Source organism: Lynx canadensis, chromosome A2 (genome assembly GCF_007474595.2).
Source record: "Lynx canadensis isolate LIC74 chromosome A2, mLynCan4.pri.v2, whole genome shotgun sequence".
Taxonomy (NCBI): Eukaryota; Metazoa; Chordata; class Mammalia; order Carnivora; family Felidae; genus Lynx; species Lynx canadensis.
The window spans coordinates 38,071,191-38,091,888 of NC_044304.2; the positions used below are offsets into that span (position 1 = coordinate 38,071,191).

At 41.0% G+C, this 20,698-nt stretch overlaps 1 protein-coding gene and 1 long non-coding RNA gene across 4 annotated transcripts in view; one reads left to right on the forward strand and one right to left on the reverse strand.

The window, feature by feature from the left end:
- Positions 1-4,451: 4,451 nt before the first annotated feature.
- Positions 4,452-20,698, reverse strand: part of FOXP1 (forkhead box P1) — a 174,701-nt gene continuing 158,454 nt past the window's right edge. For all 3 annotated transcript variants that reach the window (XM_030307234.1, XM_030307233.1, XM_030307231.1), the window contains exons 14-16: positions 19,391-19,460; positions 14,855-15,021; positions 4,452-9,234 (exon numbers count right to left, since the gene is read on the reverse strand). In XM_030307234.1, coding sequence (XP_030163094.1) covers positions 9,090-9,234; positions 14,855-15,021; positions 19,391-19,460 — 382 coding nt within the window. In that variant the 3' untranslated portion in view covers positions 4,452-9,089. The remainder of the gene's footprint in view (positions 9,235-14,854; positions 15,022-19,390; positions 19,461-20,698) is intronic.
- LOC115508478 lies at positions 10,778-17,085 on the forward strand. The gene is made up of 4 exons (XR_003967020.1): positions 10,778-10,994; positions 12,352-12,442; positions 14,499-14,560; positions 16,528-17,085. It is a non-coding gene; the product is annotated as an uncharacterized LOC115508478 (long non-coding RNA).

Consider the following 20,698-nt stretch of genomic DNA (forward strand, 5'->3'; position numbering starts at 1 on the left):
CCAAGGCTGTGTTTGTCTGAGTTCCAGTTGTACATCCAGGGTCGAGTGTGAACAAGTCTTTTAATGTTTCTTTGTGGGTAGATGGATGGCTAGAAGCATGCATGCCTGCTAGTGAAATGTGTTCCTAACGGGGCATGTTACCAGGCAGAGTTCAAGTAGACGATTATTACAATATTGGTGAAATATGGAGTCCCACACGAACCCTCTTGGGCTGAGACCATAGATTTCATCAAGAGAAGTCCCCAAGGGGGCACATGTTATTAAATGGTGAGAATTTTAAAATCAGAAGGAACCCTTTTTGTCATGTAGTTAAATGTCCTCAATTGACAGAAAGAGGAAGCACGGGACCAGAGAGAGGAAGTGACTTGTCAAGGTCAATCAGGTTGTGATAGTCAGGGCTGAGACGGTAATCGGGCATTTGGATTCTCTAGCATTTGATTCAAAGAGCGTGCTTCGTGTGGTCTCCTTCAAGCGTCCCAGGATCCAAACACTGACATGCTATACTGGGTCATAGGTAGATCAATCCCATGCTTGGGAGGGACTGTTACGGTATGTTCTTGGGTTTGGATGTTTTAGACTTGGTGCATTTTGTGGGTAGGAAACCGCCACTTGGATGCAAAGTACTTCTGAAAGGATTTCAGTTTCTGGATCAGACATACAATGCTGCGACTTGCTGAGCCAATTTTTTCCCCCATCCATAGAGTCCTAAAGTAGCAAGCTTGATTTGAAAATAAAGTATTAGTAAACATTTGAAAGTGAGAAACAAATTATTCCCAGAACACTTAGCTCCTTCCTTCAAATACACACTTGAAAACTGCTAAGATTCTATTCCGTGAGAATGCTTGAATCTCTCCCTAAATCATAACACGAGTAAACTTACCGAAATATTTTTACAATTTTATTAGAGGTTTTAATTCACTGCTTTATCTATCTCTGTTAGACTGCAAAATAGCTTTAAATATTCAAGTGGTAATTAATGAATCTTTTATGTTGCAAATCAAACATTTTCATCTGTGCGCTGGTGGAGTAGCAGTGAGGAAGGATTTCAGGAATAATTGTTTCTCCCAATTCCACACTGTTGACTAGCTCGTGCCTTGTGTTTTAGGAGTGGGTTTCCCTTTGTTGCCTAGTGGGGCTCATGCTCAGCATGGACGATGTCTGCTGTCTTTCTGGAGGTCAGGATTTCTTATGTGTTTCCTGCCAGAGACATTCCCGACTGGATGGAAAGTCTTTGAATGTGGAATTTTTGCTTGAGTGCAAAATAATAAAAAGCATGTGTATGTTAAAAAAGGATCAGCTTAATGGCAAATGAGCATTGGCTTACGTTAATATTCTATTACAGTAAAAACTTCTATTTAATAAATTTTCTCCAGACTTTTTTTTCCTCCCAGAATCTAACGTATTTTTCTAAGTGGCTTGCCAACCTAAAGAAAGTATATATGATACATTTGATTTATGTTAAGTCAATAACACGCACAAGCCATTTAAAATTGTATTTTAAGTGTGGAAATAGCAACCCAAGGAGACACATATAGTACTATATTTTCAGAAGGGAGAAGTGTTAGCTTTTCAGGGGCTGAAATGCCTTGTAAATATTATTCTATTTAAAAGATATTTTAAAAATGTGGTGCTTTTCTGTCAGATGGCAATAAAGCAAGGCTGAAATCCTGTCCTATAGTTCAAAACCAAAAATCAAGCTGGTCTTAAAGACTTCACATGACAAAATCATTTTCCTTTCCTCTCTCTCTCTGCCACTCATGAGAAATGATTCAGGGAGAGAGCAGCTCTCCAGAACGTTCACCGAACGACTGACAAAATCTTCATTGGAAGGCACCCCGTGTTCCTCCACGGCCCTAATTAATACTGGACTTGGTGACATTTATGTATCAGGGCAATAAGCTAAACAGGAAACAATTTATGTCACCTAAAGCTTTTTAACAAATCGATGCAACTATTTGTAATTGCTTGTTTCACAAGATGAAAAGTGCTAAGGCCTGATCTTCGCCCACGGATTTGTGGTCAACCTGACCCGAGCTTCCGTTGTTTAAAAAAAAAGAAGGGGGGGGGGTGGCAGTTGGTGATCTGCACTGACTTCCATCAAGTAATCCATATTGCTAATATTTCTGGAATTTTAATGTAGTTACAATTTATAGCCGATCAAATGTGGTTACCTAAATTGCTGTTGCTAGTAGACAGTTTAACTGTCTTTATTAATTACAGTATAATTTAATGTTTGAGTACCGGCACTTGTGTTGGTCATTTTTACAGCCAGAGCAGTTACCGGCCTTATGACGAACCATTTTAGCATTTTCAATGGAAATTTGCTAATATGATGAGTGATAAAAATGTCACAAGCTGGTAAATAATGATTATTGCTTTGGCTGAAATTAATTCTTGAAAGGCCGGTTACCTTCAAATTAACATTATAACTTGGAAGCTTGTCTTTTTCCCATCCCCTATATTCTTGGTAGAAGCCAAAAAAAAAGAAAAAAAAAGAAAAAAAAAAAGGAACACTGACAATTCTGAATATATATATATATGTATATGTATGTGTATATATATATACATATGTATATATATAGTATTAAGCATCGAATGTCATTTTGCAATCAGAGTGGAAATAAGACGCCATAGGGTTTGTTTGTTTTTTAAATAAAATACTGTTTAAAAATAAATAAAAGTAGGTTATATCTAGAGTGATGGCTTTCTAATCCAAATATTGTCCCAGTTAAACCAGTGTTTTTGTAGGTAATTTAATTTCCCTCCAATGTGAATTCTGTCTTAAACCTTTCATCAATCAGTCAATGCCTTAAATGAAGGTTTTGAGACCCAACTTCACTTTAATAAAGAATACTTTTATTTGACTCTACTACAATGAAGATGAAAGACAAATCATGATTACTACCCTCTACGTAAATATGTAATATCAAAGAACGCAAAACCTAGTAAGTCAAGAATGACTAATTATACTTTGTTTTGGTCTTTTTGATGGGGGTGGGGAGTGGAGGACGGGGACATGGGGAGTTAGTATATTGTAGCTGTTTGTGTTGGTGTGAAATTCGTCTAAGACTCGGGGCTCTTAATATATAAAGGCCTCCATTTAAACGAACCAGTATTTTGGGTTTCCTGCCTCATTTCTCTGAGCAACAAGCCTTAAATGAATGAGCAAAAGAGCATGTTCCTGCTTCAGAAGAATTCCAGAAATACAACTAAAAAGGGACTGTGCATACAGCCTTCACTAACGCATGGTCATACTTGGTTTGGGTCCTTCAGCTTATTCAAATATGTGTACATATTTAATTTTACCAACTGCATATGCTGTAAGCAGTATTTATATGTAAGCCTGGCATTTAAAGGAATTTCAATTAACCCTAATATTATATTCTTAGCAGCTAGATGAGAATTAAGGGTTCAAATGTTTTATTAATTATCAGACTAGAGGGCTTCTAGACTGTAGCATAACTGTTAATGAAAAGAGGACACTACTTTGCAACTTAATAGCAAAACCTATATTAAAAAAAAATTTTTCCCCCTAAGACGGGCTTTTCAAAACAATGCTCGGAAAGCACGTTTACGTGTTCCTCACCGGCAGCCGGTGTTTGGCCGAACAGCAGCTTGGTTAATTTTCAAGTCCTCTTTTGGCTTGTGCTACACTCTGAATTACATCCAGAAGGGTTTTATGTTACTACGGTTTGGCCACTTCAAGTGCTGTTTTCAATATACCAATTTAATTTTTACTGAAAGATGATGCCCCCATCTCATCGATCCTTAGAATACACACGACATAATAATTTAAAAGACAAATAGCAGGTTTTTTGTTTTTTTGTTTTTTATCAAGGTATGCGGTGACACAAATCTTGAAATCAAGATGGTATTTCTGGAATATTTAGTTCCTCGTGCTTCACTGTTTGCTGTAGTGGATGTGGTTATCTAGCATACTTTTGATAGAATATTTTTATAAAATCATTTGTTCTAATCTAAGCATTTATCATTATATGCAAAAAGATTTCTTGATGAGAATATTATAGACGGTGCATGTTTTTGACATTAGCATTTTATTTGGATGACTAATCTTGCAGATGTGAAATTTTAATGAATTATTCATGAAATTGCTTTCCTGTGAAATTTTAGTTTGCTCTTAATGCTAGTTATTAAACATTTTGTGGGTTTTTTTTTTTTCTGGATAAAATTTGATGAAGAAAAATAAGGGTGCACTTCCTCGGGAGAAAAGGTAGCTTCTATCGCTTTTGTTTTTTTTCCAGTTCTCTAAGTGGAAACTCAGGACTTTGAAACCCTGAGGATGAGAGCTTCAGCCCTCTGTGATGATGAAAGCTTTTAGTTAAGATTGATTTTAATTCTGTGTTGCAAGCAGCTGGTGATAAACCTAAGGCAGATGCCTAACATACAGTATCAGCAGGTCAGAAGGGGAAAGAAACTTAGGCTGTGGCGACTTTTTACTACCAGTGTGAACAAACAGCATTTTTATTGCATTTGAGAATGCTATAATGTCAGTCATGAGTACTGACTACACAACATTTTTTTTTTTTTTATTGTCTGTATCCACAGACACGGAATGATGGAATTACAGTTGATGTCAAGGAATGAGTTTCTTTTATGCCTTATCAAAACAAAACAAAACAGAAAAAAAAAAATTCTTGTTACTGGCAGCACATATCCACGAAGCACCGTGCTCATAGTCCGGACTAGACCATCTTCATCAAGGCTTCTGGGTAGCAGAGATCGTGGGAACTACACCGGCCCCATAAAATGCCTTTAGAATTTTAAGTCTCATTCTCAGGATAAAAAAAGCGAAACCAACATTCAAAAACATCCAAAATATCAAGAGGGTATATATACCATTAACCAACAGGTACCCAAAAGATTCAAAATCCTTACAAGCATGTTCTTCTTTGTACCCTTGGAAACGGAGCTCAGCTGGAATGTGGAAAGGAGAGGAGATATTTTTTTAACTTTTTTTTTCCCCCCACAATAAAATAGCTAGTGATTTACATCAATCAGATTTTGGGTTAAGAATCCAAGGTATTCTTTCCTAGGTCTGACGGAATGCTGGCTGTAATGTTAGCGCTGTCCGAGGGTGGCAAGGTTGGCGGTCACTCTTCGTGTACAGAAGCTTTGATATTTCATTTCACTGCTGGTTTTCAACGCGGGCAGCGTCACTTGTCTTACAAGGACAGACTCTAGGGACAAGTAGGATGGATTCTCATTCCTGACAGTGCATTTGCCTGATACAAGGGACTGTCTCCCTAATGTACGCTTTTCTTTGGAGGAAAAAAAAAAAAAGGAAAAGGAAAAGTAACAAATTGTCTTTACATCTTGGCACCTTGTAAAGTTTTTTTTTTTTTTTTATACAAAAAAGTTCAATAGCTTTGACAACTCCCCATTATTAATCACTACTTCACTGATAAACTTTGAAAGTGTGACCCTGGAATTTCATCATGCAAAATATTTACTGCAGCAGGAGAAAACATTTTTTTAAACAGCATTTTTTTTTTCTCTTTTCAAATGTATGAACTTGTTTAAGATAGCCAGGAAGGCAGTGGTGGGATAAACACAAGGGATAGGAATGTATCAAAAAACAGGTTAACACACACGCGCACGCACACACACACGAATCTGTACAAAATGCTCTGATCAATGAGAACAGAAAAAAAAAAAAATCTGTCAACTATGTTACAATTTAAAAGGAAAAAAAAAAAGGTTAGGGAATTTCTCCCTCCCACATGTCAGGAAATGTCATCCAATATTCTTAAAGCAAGGATACCTAAATAAAATACATGTGCAGCAAATTCTGCAATTCCATTACATACAGTAGTTTTTTCCCAAAGCTATTTTTTTTTTTTTAGTATCGTTAATATAAAGCAGTTGCACAAAAAGCAAAGGTGTTTTGACAAACAGGTGTATGCATTTATTCCTTTTTAGGAACAATATCTAAAAAAAGAACCGCCCTCTGCCCTCCCCCAAAAAAGACAAAGATTCACACAAGACACATTGGAATATATGTACAACATAATAAACCCCATCCTAAAGAAGCGACTGGAATAACCCCCCCCCAAGGGATACAGAATCAGAATTGTAAAAATCATAGTGAAGTTTGCTTGCTGTAAAGCCTGAGAATTTTTTTTTCAATTGGTTCTTCTGCAGGGTTGGGAGACCTGCAAAGATATGTAAAATCTAATTTTTCTTTTTTTTTTTTTTTTTTGCTACAGTCTTTAGACTAAGCATGCAAGACATACGACTAAGTGCAACTGAGTGAAATGTATTTTTTTTTATTTTCATCATTCCCTAAAGGTTTGAACTGAGGTATGCGTACTAACAGTTTCTCATGCTGTTATCTTTACTCATGTCTAGCTACACATGCTGAGAATGAACTAATCTACCAGATTTTTATCCTCTTTTGAATACCAAACGAACCAGCAACCACTCAGTTTAGAAGCACAGGGCCCCCTTCCCATGACCCTGTCTGGCTACTGCCTGCACATCATGAAGCTGCCTGGAAAAGTTAAGAAAAAAAAAAAAAAAAAAAAAAGTCTCGAGTGACCACAGACTGCCCTTTATACAGAAAGCACAGTGAAGCTTCAAAAGAAATGGCCAAAGAAGTTTTTGTACCAAGCTCATGAGTGGACGGGAGTGTTACTTTTTTTTTTTTTTCTTTCAATGGAAAATGCTGACCAAAGCCTAATTAGAAAAAAAAGGAAGGAAAAAGGAAAACATTAAAAAAAAAAAACCAACAAAAACCGGAAGATATATGCCAAGACAAAGCATAATTCATGCAGTGATCCTAGCACGGTCCTTAAAACCAAAGTGGCATACCTCTTTCTGTAAAAAGAAAAACAAAAATGTATTCTAGAAATGTGCCTGTGATTTAGTTCCAATGTAGAAGCTTTTGTTTTCTTTACATTTTTTCTTAACTGTCTCCTTTACTGGTTACCCCTAATTTTCAGTGGCATCCATTCAGGTTTTTGAGATGGGACTCCCTTCCTTCTTTCGCTCCTGTAACACTGTGCCCCATTTTCACCTTCAGCAGCCCCATAATCTCTCTTTAGGAATTTTGGTCTCTGTCGAGGTACAGAACAAGAAAAAAAAAAAATAACAAAAATAACAACTTTGGTTCCATTACCTACTTGGTCTTCTAAATTTATTCTATGAAGAAGGAGCAGTTCTCTTTCTCAGGTTAGCAATAGCCTATAACTCATCAATTGCCTCTAAAATTCTTTCGCCTCCTTTGATCAACAATAAGAGGATATTTGGCTTCATCAGATAAAGCATAAAACAGAGAACATAATTTACCTTTGTGTAATATCTTTGGTAATTTTAGAAAAAAAGGTACAAAGAATATAAATTAAGCTCCAAAAGGCTCTCAAACTAAAACAAAAGCTACGGTCCTAGATAAATAAATGAGTGACAGGAAAGTGGGTGCAGAGTGGAAGCACTGAGGGGTTCCTAAGGACTGAGGTTGTACTGACCGATGGCCGTCACGTTCGGCATATGCCACGTTTCTTTCTCCAAACGCTCAGGGGCGCCATGCACCCCCGTCTCCTCGATGTCTTCTACTGTTAGTTTTGGATACTGGCTTGGTGGGATAATATTGCATAACAAACTCAACTGCAGTACCGAATTTGCACGTTTGAAATTAACACTTTAGCATTTGCTGAACTCAGTCCTCATTAACTTCCATCACAAATTCAATCTGAAATCTAATTTGCATTCAAACAGATTAATGCCACCAAGCAGGTCTGGACTGATGTTTAAATTCAGCGCCGCCAACCACTTTTCAGCAGAGTTGCTCAGGGAAGCCAGCTTTTTGGCCATTTTGCAAACAAAGCAACCCAGCCTGGTTTTAACATCAGAGAGCTTGTGGCCCATGGCAACTTGGTTACCCGAGGGAGAGCCTTCCACAGCCACACTGTCCGTCTAGCAGGAGAATCTGGGGGGGGGGGGGGGGAGTGCTGCCTATGTGTCCTTGTGCTCGCAGAATGCTGTGGCATTTACTGACAATGATGGTAGCTGCAAAAAACAAAACAAAAAAGAAACTGAAACCACCCCCTTCCCACCTCCAATACTGCTTCGTGGAATGAATCTGCATTGTTCCTAGGGTGTCTCTCTCTCTCTCTCTCTTTTTTTTTTTCTGTCATTCATTCTCTTTCTGGCAGGACTTCAGGTCTGTGTGAGAGGACCTTCATGTGTAGAGAGTGCAGCATTTGGGACCTTTTTTGAAAAAGACCAAAACGGAATGTTTTCTGACTTTAGAGAAAACGTGGTGATGTCTGAAGGAAAATGGAATGAGTGACAGAAAACTACAAACGAGAAATGACATTCAGCTTTGTATAATAAAAACACCTATTAACATTCATCACAAGGTACAGAAAACTTTAAGCCTCCAGGAGGCCGTGGGCCCAAATGGAGGCCTGAGGTCAGAACTTAAAATGGTATAGTAGAAGCAAAAAAAAAAAAAAAAAAAAAAAAAAAAAAAAAAAAAAAAAAAGCAATACATTAAAAAGTTTGGGATAATTACTTTTTTAACCCCCTCCCCCCAATACACACACAAAGGCCTTCCCCATCCCAACTGGAAGCAAAACAAAAACGAAAAAAAAAAAAGGAGTAAAGGCAGTGATAATCAACATGCAGTACTGTGCAAATAGGTCGTCCATTGGAATCCTTAAATTCTGGGCAGAGGCTTGGTCTGCAGCTTAGACGCACATGCTCAGTTGGGTGTCCTCGGTGTCCCACGTCGGCAGGACGGCAGTTCAAAGTCTGCTGCTAAAAGTGAATCAGTTTAGCAAATTTACAACACTGATGTTGACTGTTAGAGGAGAGGAAAATCCCAAGTACCAAACAAGTCCATCCAATGCACAGAGTACAAATTCCTTTTTTCAACAAAAAGTAGAAAAATCAAAAATACTCCCAAATGGGATTCTTGATGGCACTCAGAGTTAACACGTTTCAGAGTTGTCCGAATGGAGTGAAAATCCTCCAGACTGTACAACAAATGGAGAACAATTTCACTGCTGACTTTTGACGTGTTTTTCCCCCCCAATCTTCGTTCTTGGGGTTGGCCTGCCCAGAGATGCTCACTCCATGTCCTCATTTACGGGTTCGTCTTCGTAATCTCGGTCGTGGTCAAAATCTGGACTGTGGTTGGCTGTTGTCACTAAGGATAGAGGCCCTTCAGCTTCCTCTGGATCGAGGGGCTCTTCTTTGACGTGCACAGGATGCCTGGAAGGAAGGAAAACAGGTTCACTTCACGGAAGGCCCTTCCGGACCAGGGCAAGTTGGGGGTGGGGGCAGCAAAAGCCTCCCTAGATGGAGGACTGGGTGGTGGCTATTTAAATTCAAACGAATGAAAACTTCATGCCATTTAAAATTGCGTTTCTCAGTGCCACATTCCAAGTGCTCAAGGGCCCCGTGTGGCCCGTGGCTACCACACTGGATGGCAGAGAGAGAAAAATTTCCATCAGGGCAGAAGGTTCCTGTGGGGCAGTGCTGTTCTAGAACAGTCCCTGGCCAGAGCAGCCTCTCCCGCAGGGGTGCGTTTCACACTTTAAAGCGCACTCAGATCACCTTGCCCTCCTGTTAAAGTGCTGCGTGTGTCTCAGCAGGGGTGGCATGGGGCCTGAGACTCTGCATGTCTGACAAGCTCCCACGCCATGCTGCTGGTCCGAGGAGGACGGTACTCTGAGTACCAGATAACAGGCCCCGCAGGGGCATCCTGGGTGGAAGAATACAAATCTTGGAAGAATTACGTGAAATAAGAATCTGCACTACAATGGTGTTTTGTGGGGACCACAGAGTGCGGGAGGCTGGGCTAATCATGGCTTGCTGTGTGTTCTGCTTTGCTAGTTAACATGCAGAACCTGTGAAAGAAGTCTCCAGAGACCGACCCCAAGCGAGGTTCTATCATTAATCAACTTCAAGCAAACACAGCAAAGAGACACCATGATACATGCTTGAAACTCCAAATTAATGCATATTTTTACAAACTGTCAATAAGGCGAGAAAAGCCCTGCCAGGAAACACAAACGGAGAGGAAAAGGCTCGCCCAACACAACAATATGATAAGAAAGCAGAGCCCCAATCAGAATAATAACGCTGTCAGCTGTAAACAAGGCAAAACAAGAGGCCCGGCTGGTAGCGGCCACCGGGACGCCGTAGCCTGTGAAGAGATCTGCCAACTTTCTCATTATGGACCCGCACAGGGTTCACCTGAAGGGGACTGCGGGGGATCACGCGAAACCACGGGGATAACAATTGAGAAATGTTGTTCGTAAATCATATTTACAACCGATCCTTTGCAAATACAAATTACTTTCTGTTGCAAGCCTTTTGATATGTAAAAGAACCATTCAAGTTAAAATGGTCCCATCGCTGGGACAAGCTGCAGAAGGGAGGATTTTTTAATTGACATTATCAAGTATTAGTAATAAGAGGGGGTACTGGGGATGGCCGACTTCCTAAATAATTGATGTACGCAAACCCCAAAGGCCACTCGAACCATTTAAAAACAAACAGGAGTGCTTTGGACTGCCCTTGATGATGTGAACCTTCAGAAAACCAATTGACTCTAAAATTAGCACAGCCTAGAGAGGGTTTGGGGGTAGATGTCAGGGTAAATAGCTTTTAAAAAAATGGTGCCCATGTTCTTCAAAATGATTTGCAAAACGAAATTTATCGAAGTTGTAATACAGCCCATTTGACGGGTCGTGCTCCGTCTCGTTTTAGTTTCTTTAATGGTCCTACTTATTTGTGTTTGTACAGTAAGGCCCAGGAATGGCTGTGTAATTGAAGAGCCCCCGTGAAAAGTGAAGATGGGGTTCACGGATCAGTAGGAACTTCAATAAGGAAATGGCAGAGCATTGAAACCTCCCAGGATACCTTTGAAGCCAGCCCTCAGAGGAAACCCTCTATTCTTTTGGGAAGAATTAGGTGCAGTGACGATGACTCCTTTAGAAAACAATCACCCAAAATCCCAAATTAAGGTAGGTTTTTTGTTTTTGCCTATTCTCTCCCATGGGGGTAATATTTTTACATACTGCATACATAATGGAAATAAGATGATTTTGCTAGCTTTTTCAGTTGTAATTTTTATGGCTGTATGAGACCCCTTGTGTGGACCCATCAGTCCCTTAATACTGGGTGTTTCGTGACGGTCTTTTTTTTTTCTCCTTTCTTTTGCTCTTTGAATAATAGAGTAACCACTTTTATCCATTAATCTTCCTATTTCTGCTGATTTACCTCCTCAGGATAAATTTCTAAGAATGAAATTCTGGGAGCAAAGGCCAAAAACATCTTTATGGTTCTTATGATTTATTATAGTATTAATTTCCAAAGGGGCTGTATCAATTTAGATTCAACTTCATCAGCTCCAAGCATGACTTTTACTTTTATTTAAAGAAAAAAAATTTTTTTGTTAATGTTTGTTTATTTTTGAGAAAAAGAGCGTGAGCGTGGGAGGGGCAGAGAGAGAGGGAGACACAGAATCCGAAGCAGGCTCCAGGCTCTAGGCTCTGAGGGGTCAGCAAAGAGCCCTTTGCGGGGCTTTAACCCACAAACTGCGAAGATCATGACCTGAGCTGAAGTCGGATGTTCAATTGACTGGGCCACCCAGACGCCCCCCCAAGCGTTACTTTAAAATATTTTGTTGCTTAGCAGGTGTAAGGTAAGCGCAGGTTACTTTAAATTGCGCTTCCTGGATCACTGACAACGGTGAACGTTTCTTCATATTTCAGTATCATATTTTCACTATTCAATAGCAGTGTTACTTCACAAATTACCCCCTCTTCTCCACTGATTCACGTTTGGCAAGAAATGTATCTGTGTGTTACCAAGTCCTGTATTGAAGTTCACTGTAGTATCCTGGATCATCGTTTTCTCACTTTTCCTTCTTATATGCTTAATTATTCATCTATTCAGGTTTATAAACCTGAATTTGAGTTTGGGAGGGGTGGGAAGACTGAGAAATAGAATATTCTTGAGGAAGTTCTTGCTTTGTAATTTTTGACTCTGACGACTGTTTCGCTAGGCACAGACAAAAACAAACCAGATACAGTGTAAGTCTCCCCAAACACAGGTCACATTAGAGAATATTTTGTTTTCCCCTGAAAGTTGCAGCTGAAGTCAAGTATGATTATTGACCAACCCCAAGACACAGGTTAAGACCCTGTCGTGCATGCTGGCTTGCCCCAGTGCCTAATGCAGAGCCCGTCCCCGACAAATGCTAGCTCACTGACGAGATCTGTGTGACAGCCTTGACAACACAACTGAGTTAGATATTAAGGCTCCTTAAAGCTCCAGAGAAATGCAATCCAGCCTCACAACATTTATTCGTACCAGCAGATCCCCCCTGAGTGTGGCAAATGCAGTCACACGGGCATATGGTGCTTCAGAGAATCCAAGAGAATGGATTTCCAAGCAAGATACATTTCAGGTGAGATGCAAACTATTTAAGATACTATTCTTCACATACAAGTGCGTGTCTCCTGGAAATCGGAACTGCACGGATGTGCCATCTTGCACGTCACCCCGCTGCCCCACCTTTCTCTCCATCTCCTACTTGCCAAACAGTTCCCGATGGAAACTGTGTGCAAAACCACACACTTCCCTTCTTACATGTGAGTAATTCCTTTGTTTAGCCACTCTGGGAACATGAGAGTTTTTAACTAAAGCTGACTGGTGTTTAGAGGCATTGTGTTCTGAGGGTGTGTGCACAGCATGGAGTATTTTGCTTTGTAGCTCCGTTAGTTCCTATCGGGATAAAAGTATAATGCCCCAAAGCCATAATTATGGGAGTACTTTCTAGTGTTTCAAAGGAGAAACAAAATGGGGTAGTAGTGGAGTGTCACGGGAAGGGTAAGAACGGGGAGCTCGGTTTCAACACTAGATCGAAGCTTGGGCTGCCGGTCCTAACAAGGTTCTTTAAGCCACGCTATAAAGTTTACAGCTTGATTTATTCCAACAGACTAGAACAGTTAAGAAACCATTTGCATCATAGCCGGGTAATGCATACTGCACAAGAAGGAAAACTGTGTCATTACAGAAGTCGCTTAATGGAAACAGAGGGTCAAAAAGAGTAACATTCTGTGACACTGGGAGCGGGCACAAGGGCGATGCTGTTAACACACAATTATATTTAGCAAACAGCGCAAACCGGGGAGATGTGAGCAACGGCGTGCGTCATGACATCTGTACACAGGGTTTCCTTAAACACAGCAGAAAACAACGGAAACCTTCATTTCGTTAAAAATTAAGCCGCTTGTGATAGATGGTTTCTGGTAATGCTGGGGTTCATTCAAAGTTAGGAACTTTGGAGGGGCTTTATCTCGTACAGTAAAATTAGCATCATTCTCCACTGTTGCCCGAGGCTCTGATCCAAATATCTTTCTCTCTTCAGTAATCCTTTGCACTACGTAACAGGAATGTATATCCACCAGCCCTTTGGAGTGCAGATAGATTGTGAGGAATAGTCTCTCTTCCAACCAGTAACTTCGGATATATTTGCTTTAATGAGTATTGCTTGAAGCGGCTTATATACCAATTTATGTTTGCTCTGAACTTCCTTAATATCTGAGTAAACACTCCTGTCAGGACAATGATTTAAAAACGAACACGAGTGTGATAACAATAAAGTCGGGAGCACCAGATTGCTTTAGAAGAGGTGATGTGTGGCAGAATCAGTGTGAAAGACAAACGCATTCTTGAAGTGTTGTGTACTAAATGTGAAGAGATGGTTCCTGTAAATTAAAAACGATTATTTCCATCTTTAAAGATCCTTTTCAAAGCTCTTTGGGCATGACATTCAAATGCTAAATAATCAAATTTCAGATTCCCCTCGAACCTACCCATTTCCCTGGCAGACAGCCTTTTTTCTTTTTCTTTTTTTTCCCTGCTGTCATTAGATGCCAATTCATTCTGTTGCTAATCGCTCCAGGTCATACCATCACTCAAATTACCTTAAAATAAGATGTCGGTCAAGGAATTCACAAACCAGGTGTAGACAAGGGGCCGATTCCAGGAGCTGGCAGTCCTGGAAAGGCTGGATTGGTTTGTCCCTTTAAAGGGGGCAACGGTTTAGCAGATGTTTGGTAAGAGATAGAGATGGCCACTCCCTGGCATCCCCCGCAAATCCAATCACTTGGAAAAACGTGGTGTCTCTTCTCTTTGCAGCCTTCCCTAGCGGAGAGGGAGCTCTTCCTCCTCGGGAGGCATCGGAGCCTCTCGGGAGGTCTGCCCAGTCCCTGTGCTGTTCACATTCAGCATGGACAACCATCGCCCATCACTTCATTCAGTTATACGGTGCTCATTATACTGCCGTCTGCTGCTATAATGCTCCTATTAATTTTCCTTTTGATATTTTAAAGCAATCTATAAATCAGGCCGCCTTTCATTTGTGCCATCGTTAATGCTTGGTCATCACGCTTGAGCGTGGTGTTTGCGGTCCGGACTATCACAACCAAGTAAACAAGCACTCTTTCTCCCCCTGCCAGGTTCGGCACACCGGCAAGTTGAACAAACTCACAGAGACGCATACCGATTTTAGGAGGAAAAGGTAATGTGGCTTAAATAATGGCCTGAGATGCCAAGCAGAGGGAAAAAAAAGCAAATGAGTCACCCATTTTATTGCCGTGTGCACTTGTAGGGCTGCATGAAGCTGATTGCTTTTATGGGAACGTTAGTATAAATGGTCCTTTTATGTGCTAACCGAGCTAAACATTTCCAGAAGCACCAACTTCTACCTAGGTTCTAGGAAAGCAGAAATTACAGAAAGGGTCTAAAAAGCAGCTCGAGAAGAGTTCGTGTGCACATCGCATGCAGAGACCTTCTGGGCGTGGACAGTACTCACACAGCTTGCATAGGGGATCTGCCCGGACTGCTGTCACTCTCGTTGCTGTTGGTATGCTCCATTGCCCCGTTCAGCTCTTCCCGTATGGCGCTGGCTAAGTTGCCCAGAGTGGGATTTCCCATGGAAGCGGTAGTGTATAGAGGTATACTATTCTCAGCCATCGAAGCCTGTTAGCAACCGAGAGAAAATGTATGAGGACGCAGAATATGCACAGACAGGGAAGCTGTTAATTAGGGGCGTATTCAAGGATCTTCCGGGTACGTTCACCGTGTGGCCGGCAAATGCAAGTTTCGAACAGGTGTAAAAGGACTCTGCTTTAACATTAAGACTTGTGACACATGTCCCAAGCTTGGTTTCCAAGAGCTAGCTGGGACCAAACCGCTCAAGGGGAGGGAAGGCTCAATTTAGCCCTGCTGGGTAGAGTCACACGGTTTAGACAAGGCTATCTAAAATGAGCTTTCTGTCTGATGCCTTCCTTCAAGAGGGACTGAATATTTCCAGATCACAGGGAAATATAATGGAATTTTCATTTCTTTATCCACTTTGATGACTCCAGTATTGGATATTAAAGATTTGATCCAATTATTCGGGCCGCACAGCTCAAACTTATGAGAACTTCCATAAACATTTACCTCTTAGATCCTAGAGAAAAGGAAGAGATTATAGAATTGGAATCAATTTTTATCCCCCTCGCCCGCATCATTTCTGTTTTAATAATTTTTGAATCTGTTTAGTGTAGTTTGCGTGGTGTTACCTTCGACCAGTTATCTCAATGTTTCAGACCGGTCACCTGGAATTTTAGGACTAAAGAAAAAAAGATACCTGTCACTCCAAATGAGTGTCAGCAAAAAAAAAAAAAAGTGTGGAATTGGAGAAAATAAGAAATCCCGAAGTCTGGTGGGGGGATGCTGTTCCCTTGCTATCCTCCTGCATTTGAGAAAAATGACCACCCAGTCTAAAATGCAGCCAACAGTTACAGACGACCCTGGACTGAAGTATCCATATTGTTTCCTTGGGTAGCGATTATGACCCAGTAACTTTTCATTTTAGTGAAGAGGGCAGACTTTCAAAAACTGGCAGTGTAATTAGACCAAGATTGATCAAAACTGTCCTCTTACAGACTACAGTATGCCTGGTTTTCCATCCTAATGAGGAAAAAGTACAATCACAAGACAATCTGGCACGGTGACTTCAATTGGCCAGTAATACAAGAGGCCAAAGTATTCTAGAAATCCTGGCTCTAGAGAGAGAGAGCGAGCCAAAAATGAAGGCAGAACGGGTGCAGAGCTGGGCTGCAGGGAATGTGCCTATTATGACAATTGCAGCCTCCCTAACTGTACAAACTGCAAAGCCAGGAATGCCTTCTTAGATACAAGCCCCGGTGATGGGTCTTCACTTACTAGGGCGCTATTTCAAAGCCAAGCCCTCTTGCTGCAATCTCACAGATTTCCCTTCTCTCCACTTCTGTATTTACGTAACTGCCTTCTTTTAACAAGTGGGGGGGGGGGGGAATCCTGTTTTTATTTCCAAATGTGGTGAACTTATTTTGATGAACAGCGAATCTGAACATTCTCTGCTCTCCTACAGTTTGTTAAATAATTTGCATCAAGTACTTTTTTCAACAGATCTCTGGTAATGGCAATAAAGCATTTTTTTTTTTTTTTTTTTGGCAGAGCAAAAATCAACAACAGTTGCCAGGTTGTTTTTTTTTTTTTTTCTTTCAAACTGCAGCTGGACAAGCATCTTAACTGCCTTTATTTGAGACAACGCAGTGGTCATGCCTCTCTTAATCATGGAAGTTCCGCAGGAACCATCAGCTCTCACAAGAGCATTTCACTACTACACAGTCAGAACCTGGTGCAACAGCTTCTCGAGTCAACAACTGAGAGGTAAAGGCAAAACTGCAATGTTTGTAAGAATGTGTTCTGTGGGAGAAGCTGGTCACCCTATGGACAGAGCAACCTTCTTAAGCTGATCTGTTCTCCTTGGCTCTCAAAGTGTTCTAGGTGAAGGTCATTATGGGCTGGGGCCCAACAGCCACAGCAGTGAAAGGCATCCAAAAGGCAGGCACTTGTATTGATCCCTTGGTTGTGAGACAAAAAAGATATAAGTGAAGAAAACCAGCATTAATAACCTTTACAATAATGATCAAGTGGGCAGCAAAGAGAAGCTGGTGCCTGATATGCAGAGCTTCTTGTACATTCTTTGTTGAGTGAGTGATCAAACCACCCCCCCCCCCAAGTTAGAAACATTTTCTACCAACTGCTTATGTGTTACAAAGTGGTTGTTTTTTGTAGCTGATGCCTCAGTGGAAGCAGGTGGGTTACAATTTTTATAATGGACTTAATCATATAATGGTCCTGTGTACTGTATGTGGTTTCATATCAAACACCTCTGCCAAAAAAAAAAAAAAACAAAACAAACACACACACACAGAACAGAACTCAGGTGCTCAAGTAATGGGGCAGAAGTCTGTAGGTACCACTGCTCCTGGAACATGAACCATGCTAAGATCCTCGGGGGAAAGGCAGTCTATAAATAAGAAGCTTTACGGTTACCCTTAGTTACTTCACTTTTTCAGAGCATAATGCAATCTGTCTCACGTCCAATGTTTTATTTCTGTAGTGGATTCTGCTGTCCTATTTTATATATTGTATATCATGCATTATGTTGCTCTAGTAATCTTTTTAAGATGTTGTTCCACTATTATTTTTACTTGTCTTGAAAAATGTAAATGGGCAATCATGGGCAGGAAAGGCTGCTGGTAGAATCCTGATTCAATTTGCCCAGCAGAAAGTGACCTGAGACTGTCTACTGACCATGGAGCCAAACTCCTAGAGCAGAGGAAAAAAAGATCCATTCGGCAAATCGTGAATTTTTATCAATGTATTCACCTCACCTCATTATGCGAACAGAGTGTTCTTGGAAAAGTGCAGGACAGTTTGGGGCTACCGCTGGAAGTAGAGAAAGGCTAGAGAGGATGCCAAAAACCAATGTTTTGGAGATGAAACGTGAACAGGTCTGTCATGATAAGGCACACTAATTCAAATTACTCACATAGTTAAGAGAATCCAGAGGATCACTGCGTTTTTTTTTTCTTTCCTTTCCGCCTCATGAATGTAAAATGTGCTTGTAATCTTAATACTCTCCCAGATAGAGCAGCCTTTAAATTCACACTTCACAAGGCTCCAGGGAAAATAAGTTCCTAATGAATGGTATTTACAGTGGCGGCATCTAAGCGTGCGCTCATTTGCTTTTCTAAAGTTACTGTGTAAACTACAAGTAATTAACAGAAACTCAGAAAGTAGTTCCTCCTAGTAAAGTTGGTTCGGGCTGAAAATAAATAAATATAATTACTGAAAAGCTAAGTTCAGTGAATTTGCCCCTGAAAGGAAACCGCATTAATGGTGTATCATCTAGTGTCGGGAGCTGTGAGCCTGTCCTGATTACGGAGGTTGCAGGTTAGGAGCTCAGTAAACATTTGTGCAGTGAGTAGTGACAACGGGGTGTCTGTCCTGGTCTCCTCTGCACTGCACTCTGTTCGTGTAACGTCAAGTATCTCAACAATTTTTCATTCTCTCCCCTTCTCCCTCAAGGAGCCTTTTTCACATTCTCGTTCTCAGCAAATGGTTGCATCTGTGTATTACGGCCTTCTGGAGGGGCACGACACATCGGGGTGATAAAGCCCCACTGGATTATATATGTCCGATCTATCTAGAGAAAATGTCTTGAAAGTTAGCAAGGCTCCCTTGGCGCGTCTTCTAGAACAGTCGAGGGAGGGTCAAACTCAACCTGGACCACCGAGAAACGCCACAGATAGAAGGCTGGGCAGCCTTGGTTACTCGTATCTGGGGGGGTGGGGGGGTAAGCTCATTCCTGCCCAAGGCCGGTGTCTTCATCCCCCGGTAATGCTGGTTATGTAATGAGTGCTTGGTGTGTCAGTAGGAAACAAACATTCCGTGTGCTTATTATGTAATGTTGAGCAATCTGCTGGAAACGTAAAGAGTTTTCCCCAACACCTCTCTAGTTCAAACAGAAACCGTGTACTTGTACCAAGTGAACCAAACCTGGATCTCTTCCCCTGCCCCCGCGATGGACTAAAGATGCGGAAATAGACTTGAGAAGAAGAAATAAAAAGCTCTGCTTTCTCTTTAAACCCGTGAACAATAGAAGGTCATGTGATCCAGTGGCCTATCATCCAGCACATTAATAGCTGTGCTAGAGTAATTACACTTGTGGTATTTTTGCCTCAAGTGAAATTCTGAAATAAGAGGATGGAAATTATGATACTGCTGATAAATATTAATAAGTGAACTTTTAATTTTTTTGCCACAATATTCAAAATGCTAAGCATCCTGCTAATGCTGAAACAGCCCAATGTGTTTGCCTCCAGGGAGTACGATGCTTTGTGCACTTAAGAAAAAAGTTTAACGGAATTAAAATTTAATATCTAATTAGAGCGAGGCTAATATATTTTGAAATGAGTGGGGGAGACACGGGCCTCTGCCGCATATTCGGGACGACCATTAATCTTACCTGTAAAGCTGCATTGAGAGGTGTGCAGTAGGCGTGGCTGCTTTGCATGTTTTTAATAAGGGAAGGGTTACTGCATAAGAAAAAGATAAAAACTCAAAGTTAAACGCAATCCTCCCCTGAGTTCCTAGCTAAGTTTGATCTTACGCTTGCTGGTATCCTGATTTCTAAATCAGAAATTTCCCCCATTAACAAAACCCAAGAAAAGGTAGGGCTTGTCCCCAGCCCCCTGGCTTTAGTATGGGGCCGGTGTATGTGAACACCTCTGGGTAGGACCTTGCGCTTCCGGGAACCTGGGTGCACGATTCTGGTTGAAGTTAGACCAGCCCCTCCACTGGTGAATTTTTTTCTCACCAAATATGGACCACTCTCTACCAAGTTTTAGTAGCTGCCATGAGTGCCAAAGAAAGGCAGAAGCTCTGGGGCGTCGGGCTAGGGGAGGCCAGTGAGCTGGGAGTTGGGGAGAAGAATCTTGACTCTTAATCCTCTCCGTGACTTGAACTCCAGATGGACCACAGGAGGAAGGGCATGATCTCCCTCCCAGGCACATTTAGTGCTAAACGAAGATGGACAGCAGGACAGGGAAGGATTGTTCCTAAGTAAGGACGGAGGCTGGGACGAAATCTTTCTTGATACGTCACGCCGTGTCGTCCTTTCATCAAAGGAAGACAAGAGGCCATTGGAAAAAAAATCTCTAGCTGAGTATCAGGACACGCTGAAGGGAAAGTGTGGCTTCCAGTAGGAAGTCACCCAGATTTATGACTGGCCTTTAAAGGAAGTGTATTTGCTGTTATTGATTTCTAATGATTCATTTCACTTCAGTTACATTATTACACTGAATGAGCAAGTAACAAGAAATTTACCCAGTTAAAGACATATTTGAACTCTAAATAAAAGCTGCCTTTTTTCACTTGGAGGAATGACTTTCACGCCACAGTATTTGGGTTTAAAGGGTCCCCGTAAGCTGCTGAATCAAAATACAACCAATATTTGTTTGCATTAAAGACGTCAAAAAAGCATTATTCAAGGCACTGGTGTTCCAAAGAGAAACAAGAGAAATACATGTACAAATCACACAATTTAGTTCCATTGCAGAAAGCCGTGGCACCGCTACTTGGTGAAATGCAAAACTACATGGGATGAGTCAACCATGCAAAGCCAAAGCAACAGCAGAAAAAAAAAACAAAAGCAAGTAAAGGCTCTTACTGTGCGACAAGCTCGTCAAAGTTTTCATCGGGGCAGTATTTGCGAGGACGGCCTCGTTGAATATGGCGGCCACGTTTAAACTCTTCATCATCAACTGTCCAAAAG